This window comes from Gossypium raimondii, chromosome 8, assembly GCF_025698545.1.
Source record: "Gossypium raimondii isolate GPD5lz chromosome 8, ASM2569854v1, whole genome shotgun sequence".
Lineage (NCBI taxonomy): Eukaryota > Viridiplantae > Streptophyta > Magnoliopsida > Malvales > Malvaceae > Gossypium > Gossypium raimondii.
Window position 1 is genome coordinate 31499178 of NC_068572.1, and position 9307 is coordinate 31508484.

Consider the following 9307-nt stretch of genomic DNA (forward strand, 5'->3'; position numbering starts at 1 on the left):
ATTCTATTACTCTTAAGAATTCAACTTACAATGGATGAGATACAAATGAGGGGGAGGCTCTCTATTTATAGTTGAGCTCCCCCAAAACCAACGGTCAAGATCAAATTACATTGACGGACGAGATTAGTCTATCCCTTGATTTTAGGGATTTACAGGATTATATCATATCAAATAAAATATACAAGATATGATTCTCATATTTACTAAAAATAGCCTATGTTGCCATATCATCATTATCGGGCCAACTAGGCTTCAATATAACAAGCTTCTCCAACAGTTCTTGGAATCGGGCTAGTTCTCGTGGGCTAAATGATCCCCATCTAATCGATAGACCTCCATGGGGCGCATCCTGTGCCATGGTCACAGGCTTTACACTTTGGCCCATGACACTAAGACATATCTAAATCATTAGCCAAGTGTTCGAACTTATCAACCTAAATTAAGGTCGTTCGAGTTAAGAAATGTAGGAATTTTCTATTAAATTCAAATTTTAGAATTATAAAATAAAATTATAGAAATAGGTTTAAATCATTTTAAGGCCTTAAAAACCATCTTAAAATCATAAAAAAAAAACCTTTCCATCGGAGATTGGAGTGTCCATGATCAACTATAGGCCCTGGAGGGCTCAAAAGCACCAAAAACAAGGATGAAAGATATTCTTTCATCGACATTACATGGTTGATGGAAAAAGTAACATGGTTAAAAGTCATTTGTTTAGGACAAATTATCTAATTATGACGTGTTAGTAATTAAATTTTTCATGAAGGAAGATGCAAGGTTATTATGAGATAAAATAGAATCATATTGGGTGAACATATTTAACCTAAATAGATTGAAGTTACCCTATGAGGGTAACACACATATAACAAGGCCATTGGACGAGCATAAATTAAGTTACTTTTAGTGGATAATGACTTAATAATATAGTAATTAATAGATGAAGATTTGGAACTTAATTACAAATTATTTGAGCCCTAATTATGTATATAATAAATCTCTAAATTTTCTCAAAAGAACAAGAGATGACTTAGTGATTAATTTAATTTCTTTGAATTATTATTTAATTGATTGGTTGTAATTAAACAATTGAAGTTCAATGTGAAAATTAAATTAAGTAGTCATCGCAGCTTTAAGGAACGAGAAAAATTTATCCACTCATAAATTCTAGTATAGTAAAGTAGTCATGACTTTAATGAAATTAGAATTGAATGAGAAAATAATTGAATTAATTAATTAATTAATTAGTATTTTAGGAATAGAAAACTAGTTATTGGTTTCTATAAATTATATGAGTTAGTTTAAAAACTAGATAACACATATAACGGGCGGCACCTAGAGTTTCTAAAAAGGCGGTGCCGCCACCCCACTAAGCAGTCCCAATGGGACTCGGTGCTTTGTACTAAAATATTATAACTTTGTCTCTTCTTACTCAAGTAGAGCTTAATTTGCCTTATAATGTTTATGTGTGGAATAATGAAAGATAAAATAGTAGTTGAAAATGCATATGAGGTATGTTTTATAACTTGGTGTGATTTGGTATTATGTTATAGTAAGTGTATATGTATTTTATGCTATTGAATAAGTGGTACAACTGGTACCAAATGGTAAGTTTTAGTAAATGATTTACATGTTGTGTATTAATGCGATTAGACATAAAAGTTAGTTGATTACTTGGTTACATAGTATATATGGTTAAACATAATTGTATTGATCATTTAAGATGCCTAAGGGCATATTGATTTTATGTGAATATACTACATATTTAGGGATTGATTTTAGATGCTATAATATGACTTGTTTATATACACAATATTGATTGTAGGTTGACACCAAATTGAGTGAGAAAAATGGCTTATAAAATAGCTTATTTTCATCCACACGGTCAGAGACACGAGCGTGTATCTTAGTCGTGTGTGACACACGGTCAGGTGACATGGCCGTGTGTCTCCTGTGGCTTGTAAAGGTTTGCAAGTTAGTATGTTCACATGGCCTAGCACACGGGCGTATGGTTTGGCCACGTGACCCCTGTAGTTTTGAAAATTTTAATGTATTCCAAAAAATTTCCTGAGTTTCTGAATTAGTCCCGACTTATTTCTAACGCGTATTTTAGGCCTCGAGGCCTCTAGTAAGGGACAATATGTATGAGTTTGATTGGTTTCTGACATGAATGTTATGTTATATGAAATGATAAAATTTCTTTCTGTTTGATCTGTAAACTCCGGTAATGCTCTGTAACCCGGTTTTGGCGAGGGATACAGGTTGGGGGTGTTACATTAGGGGTGAGCAAAATCCAATTCGAATCGAAAATAAATTTTTCAAATTTTGAATTAAATAGTTCGAGTTATTTGAGTTAATCAAGTTATTTGGATAAACTTGAATAAAAAATTAAATTTTTTTGGTTTAACTCGAATATGAATTACACATTTCGAGTTACACGAAAATCAGAATAAGAAAAGACAAAACTACGCCGTTTTAATAAGCGTTTACCTTTTCTAAAGTTAAAAGTCAAAACCATTGAGTTAAAAGGCAAAACTACGTTGTTGTGATAAATGTTTACTTATTAAGTTAAAAGTCAAAACCATTATATTGTGTATGTAGTTAAATAATTTTGTATTTTGTTTACTAGTTAAATAATCGGTTCATGTAAACACAACATTGAGTATAAATAATAGGATTCGTTAACTCAACTCGACTTGACTCGAAATTTTTTTGACTCGATTCGATCTGATTCGAAAAAAAATCAATTTGAGTTCGATTGCTAAAATAGAATTCGTCAACTCCACTAACTTGAATTTTTTTACTCGATTTAACTCGACTTGATCGAATACTCATTTCTATTATCAACAATACTTAGCGGCAGTCGAAACTACTCTTAACAACTTCTTAAACTCAAATTGAATTTGCTTACAAATATCAACCTTAATTCTTTCACGAATCACTTGAGTAACATGAGCTTCACCTAAAAAGAAAATGAACCCAAAATGAAAAGGAAATGGTATATATTCTAGCGAAATTATATATACATGGTTAAAAGTTGGAAAAGTTGAAATCTGATGTGACATTGCAAAAGCCTCAGCCTGACTATCACCGACTTTGAATATAGCTTCAACTGTTTCACTATATGTGACGTCCCCTACACCACAGCTAATTGCAGGTTGCGTGGCATGTTTGCACTTTAGGGGAAAAATTTTACATAAATATTGTATCATTATTTACTACAATTCTTTTTGGTAATAATAATTTTGTTGAAAGATTAGATATTTTCCAAATTTGTAATTTGTAATTTTTGAAGTGTATAATTATATTAAATCTCAAATAATTAATTATATAAAGTATATATATTTTTCATAAATTTATATTTTAAATTTCAAATTAATATTTCCAAATATATCATACATGATATCATATGTACCACCTGAACAAATTAATTATTTTAACCAAAGAAGAAAATAAGGTAGAGCAGGCATTACTTGTGTAACTATGCCTAAAACAATACCTCATTAGTTAAGAAACTACTTCGTCTAAAACAATACCTCACTAGATACTACATGTAACTATGTCTAGGGTACGTCCTTTGTCAACTCATTTCTTCTATATGTTTAGCATGTGAACAATTATCAAATTTTATTGAATCCACTTAGAGACCCCTCAATAAGATAGCGAATTTATTAATCATATTTAAATACACAAGTAAAAGCCATCATGACGTACCTATCAGTTCTCCCTAGAAAATCACATGTACGACCGACTTGAGACCATATAAACCTTCTCCGCTACTTAGATTCTGCTATTACACTTCCAAACATTTAAATTCTACCAAATTCATCAAAAACCATTTTATTTTTTTACCAAATCACTGGAATAACTTTAAGACGGATTTACACATTTTCACTTAAACCGACACCAACCTCCAGCATCAATTCTCATATTCACAAATATTTATATGATTTTATAATTAAATTAAACTACAAAAATATTTTTGATAATTTAATTTTAATTTAATTCAATAAGAATGGCCCAAAGTATAAAAATATATTTATAATTGATTACACTTTTAATAAAAGTAAATTATTGTAAATTCATACATCACAAATAAAATTGCTCGTATAATTCCAACTTATAAAATGAATTTTAGAATAAACACCAAGTGCAGTGGCGCCACTAGATCACCATTAGAGCTTAAGGAAGCTTTAAAATATTAATGAATTCTAACCATCACCGACACTCTAGCAGGCTGATTTGGAATGGTTGAAAACCTTGCCTCATCCCATTGACAATCTCAGGACAGCAAAAAAAAAAAAGTAATAATTGTAATTGAAATATGGATTATAATCACTGGCAAGAGACTTTATTTAACCCACAAACCGGTTTAAAACTGATGCATAGTTTTCGGTTATATTTAGAAAATAAACAAAATATGCACTGATTTTGAATTCTTTTGTGAACTTAAAATAATTTTATTATTGAATAAATTTTATTATAAAAAACTAATTACTAGTAATTTTAAAAAATTATAACTAATTAACTATATCAACAATTCTAATCAAAATATAATATGTAAGCTAAAGTGCCCATAAAACCTTGAATACCTATAAAATTTTGAGCGCTGAAATTCGAATTCACCATCTTGAAAATATAATCTAATATAATGTCTGATAGACAAGAAACAAAGAGACCTCCATGATGAGGGGATGGTGAACCTCAATTCACGGCTTTGAAAAAACCTTGTTTACTTAGTGGTGAACATCTTGGGAAAATATTACATTAAATAACTACCATTGTCTTTGAGGAACTAACGCATACGTGTATTGATATATCTTTTATATGTCATAATAATTTATTCAGCCATCTAATTTTATAAAAAAATTCTCTTAATTTTCATTTAATTATTTGTCTCTTTTAATCTTTAAATTTATATTATTTGTCAAACCATCCCAAAATAATTAGAAAATTAAAATTTATTACATTTATTGATGTGACATACATATGAATTATCTTACGTTAATAATTAATTAATTATTTTAAAACCAAAAATATTAAAAATATTTTGTTATGATTTTATACTTTTAATGATTTTAATATTTTTAACTATTTTTATATTTTTTGAATTAAAAATGATTTAATTGCTACCATGTCATTCAAATGATAGTCCACATGTAAATCACATTAACAAAATTAATAAACAATAATATTAATTCATTTTAAGATGAATTCACAAAAATAAAAATTAAAAATGACAACAAAATTAAATAAATTACTAAAAAATATTATTAACCTAAATAATAGCATCCCCTCCTAGACGTGATCATGGGCCGGGTGGCCCGGCCCGGCCCGACGGACTGCCCGAAATATGAGAGGGTTCGGGTAAAAATATAAAACCAAAATATGAGTTTGAACAAAAAAAGAAGCCCGTTTAAAAAATAAACCGAGCCTCGTGCACCACTTTTTTGCCTGAACCCGGCCCGGCTCGAATATATAATAAATATATATTTTTTATTTTTTTAATTTTAAATACTTTTTTATTTTTTATTTTTAAAATAATTTTTTGGTGTTTATTAAAAAAATAGGCCGAGCCAGTCCGGGCTCGAGCTTAGGAATTTTTTCCGAGCCGGGCCTAGACAAAATTTTAAGCCCCTATTTTAGGCCAAGCCGGGACCAGGCCTAGGATGCAGGCCAAAATTTTTTCTGAACCCGATCCGAACCCGGCCCAACCCGGCCCATGATCACCTCTATCCCCTCCCTACAGTGGCAAACCATCCCCTAAAAAAAACTGCAATTTAACTATTTTTATAAATTATAAAATTTTAAATTAATAATAATAAAATTATACTTTTTAACACCCAAAATGATAAAATTCTATATAATTCCTAAAAAAATATAAAAATATAAAGTATTAAAATGATAAAAGTTATATTTTTTCTTCATAAAAATTTATAATTTAATTCTTAATCCTAAAAAATCTCGGCCCTATTCGCGTGGCTATCTCTAAATGATTTTGCGAAGGTGGTGGAAATTATTCTTAAGCACCGCTCCCAAGAAGAATGTTTGTGGGCCCTCTCCATTACATGGAAATGCACCTAGTCAAAGCTGCTAAGAGCTTCTTTGTCTTCGAATTCACATGTGTATTAGGGTTTACTGGTTTACGAATATAACTTCATGGAAATGTACTTTGCTATACAAGAAAAAACAAATGCATCTAAACACATGTAGCCTAACTACATCAAAAATCAATATTAATGACCCTAACACTGCTGTTCATTTAAAAGAAAAAAGAAAAAGGTATTTGCTAAGGCTGCATTAGAAAGTGGAAAAGCATGTGCAGGGATGGGGTCAGACCTAACATAAGTAATTCATTTTTTCTGGGTTATTCCTTCTCAAAATAGTACACTTGCTAATGAAGGATTGCTTTTTAAAACTGGGGAGGAGTTGGAAGAATCTCTCAAAACCCAGAAGTTGCTGATAGGACCCGACATTTTATGACCTGTTTGACAAGCCAAAAAGAGAGAAAGAGAAACAAAAAAGTAATGCTGCAGAGGACTGACGCCGATCATTCCAACTCACTCGACCTCAACCAAAGTACTAATACACAAAATCCATGTTTATAACTAAGTACACCAATCACAATTTCTTAATTCAACCAAAGTCATTATCTGCCCATCAAACTGCTAATTACATTGTTTTTCGGCTACCTAACAACATGGCACACACTATTAGAAGATCAACAACCAGGGTGTAACCAAAATCATAGTGCAATCCAATCCCAAGAAGCAGCAAGTAACCAAGAACTTTTAGTTCCTCTCGTCTTTTCGATTAATGCCTGGTGCCTAGTCGCATAGTTTACTGCTCTTTTTATATTTATGCACACACACACCACTTGATGTCAACCTTTTGAAGCCGTCCTAAAAGAAGCTTCAAACACCCACACTGATCAAAGAGTAGAGAAAGGTACTACTACAGCACAACAATACAAGTAAAAAGGGAATCAAACGAGCTCGTAAAAAGCTAACCATTTCCCAAAAGTACCTGCTGTTAGTAATCAAACTAGTCACCGATTATGTAAGAAGGAAAGCATGAAGTCCAACTTCGTCCTGTTAAACCATGTTACTTTTGGATGTTCCTATCACCAATGTCCTCCCCCCAACATCCCATTCCAGTAACCGGTAGATTCTCCTTGTCCTCTATTCTGCTCCAATTCGTTAGCATTGCTCGGAACCAGCTTTAATTCCTCCATAGGAAAGAAAAGCCTTGCACCACTTTCCTCGACCCCTTGAAGATTCCCGTAGCCAGTTTCCAGTCCATCAAGGGAAAAATTCAGAGTCGGTTTGAAGTCTTGCATTGGAAACCCACTTGAGTATACCGTATTAGAATCAGAAACCGACATCGACATGAACGAACTCAAGCCTCTTGAATTAATACCAGTCTTCAAGAGCTCCATAGCATTGAGATGAGTTGAAGAGGAGGTAGAGTTCCGATGGTCGCTTTTGTGGCTGTAGGGCACCTCAACGAACTTTGGCAAGCTATTATAGTCCTCGGTTGGTGGTGGGTAAGCTAGGTTAAGGTCTTGACCTTCATGGATTTTAGGGTTTTGAGGAGTAGGTGGGGTTGTTAGATCACCAAGCTTTTTCGATGAAGCTGGTGGTCGTGGTGGTGATGATGATGATAAAGCCCTCTTGTTCTTCCTTGAACCACCTCCAACAGGAACATTCCTGAGGGAGCCACCTTCAGTCCAATACCTTCGACAAGTCTTGCAGAAATATCTTGGCTGAGAAAGACTGTAGTTATTATAGTAACAAAACTTGGTGTTGGTTGAATTGCACCTGGGACAGTTCAAAGCGTGATCGTTTTGAGGTCTAGTCCTTCTCTCTACCATACCTCTTGAAGCTTCCATGGGCTTAACTACCTCAATTCCCTGAAATTTTTAAAAAGACGAGGTAAAAATAAACAAAAGAAAGGGGAAAAAGCCATGACTTCATGATCAAAGAAAGGTGTTTTGTTTCAAAAAGTAAATAGATTAAAAAGAGAGAGAGAGAGAGAGAGAGATGAAATAAGAAACAAAACAAGACGGAGAAAAGCAAAGGACGCTGCTTTGTAGTCGAAAGATTATACAACCAACAAAAACAAATAAAAATAGTATTTTTTTTATCAGATGGTGGAAAAAGAATGATAAAGAAAAGTGCAGTACTTTCCCAAAGGAAAATATATATATATGAAAGATCTTAAACGGCAGCAACAAAAATTCAACCATTAGTGGTGGCTGAGCAACATCATCTCATACCAAAAAAAAAAAAAAGCGAAACTTTAAAGCAAGTAATCAACGAAAAAGAACCCTCAAAACTCAAAGGTAATAGCTTTTAAAAACTCAACCCAGGAAACAGAAAATCATGATTTCATGTGAAGAAAAAGAAAAAAAGAAAAAGGAGACCCTTATTTACCTGCGGCCTCTGAGCACTATCCATGGATAAAAGAGTGAGAAAAGGTGGAAAAGGAAAGGGAAAAGCTATGGAGTATTCAAAGAGATGAAATTACCCACTTCGCTAGGAAGAGCTGGTCTTAAAAGCCAAAAAAACTGAAACACAGAGAAATTTGTGGTGAGGTTCCATGTGCTGGCCTACTACTAATATGATATGAAAGAGAGAGAAAGAGAGCGCACTTGAAACAGGGACACATTTGTCAGCTGCTGTTATTTCATTATCATTAGAAAAGAGGGGAAAAAAATGGTATTATAAGATTATAAAAATGGGAAATTCGTGTACATTGCTTGCATACATGGGTTTTTTGGTTTTCTGAATAAAAAGGATTCTTAAATACTTGCAGTAGTCAATTACTTATCAATCTCGTTCTTTGTTGGGATGTGTTAGTGCGTTTACGCTGTAGACTTTAGTTGGTTCTTTTCTGACCAGAGAGAATGAAACTTGAAGAGTGAGATTCCTCTCAGCGTTGAAAAATCTGGAACGAACCTGTCGGTTGGATTAGTTTAAAATTGTTCTTTAAAATATTTTCAAATTATACAACATTGTATTGTTGGATTTTTTATATGAAAATGGTAGATTTTATTTAGTTCCTTATCGAAATAGTTGTAGGGATATCTCGCTTTTTATAATAATAAAAATATAATTTTATTATTTTAATAGTTTATATTTTATAATTTTAAAAGATTAAATCTAATTTTATTACGTTTTAGGGATAAAAGTGTAATTTTATCATTACTAATTTAAAATTTTATAAATTATAAAAAGCCTAAATGAAAAAAAAATCATTTTAGGGGGTCCGGGGCTCTTGTTATCCCCCCCTTGGCTCCACCACTGTG

General features: G+C 32.3%; 1 protein-coding gene across 1 annotated transcript; it reads right to left on the minus strand.

Moving 5' to 3' along the window:
• Positions 1–6583: 6583 nt before the first annotated feature.
• Positions 6584–8654, minus strand: LOC105791221 (dof zinc finger protein DOF4.6). Its single transcript, XM_012619190.2, has 2 exons — positions 8433–8654; positions 6584–7909 (listed from the first exon to the last, which is right to left on the minus strand). Exons 1-2 carry the CDS (start codon positions 8454–8456, stop codon positions 7121–7123), a joined length of 813 nt encoding a protein of 270 aa, XP_012474644.1. The 5' UTR covers positions 8457–8654; the 3' UTR covers positions 6584–7120.
• Between the last annotated feature and the right edge of the window lie 653 nt (positions 8655–9307).

What these genes read in the sequence shown, in the direction of transcription:
- LOC105791221 (XM_012619190.2), bottom strand. Translation starts at nt 8,456, where the DNA reads ATGGATAGTGCTCAGAGGCCGCAG. An exon ending in ATAGTGCTCAGAGGCCGCAG is followed by an intron (nt 7,910 to 8,432) that starts GTAAATAAGGGT and finishes TAAAAATTTCAG; the next exon opens with GGAATTGAGGTAGTTAAGCC.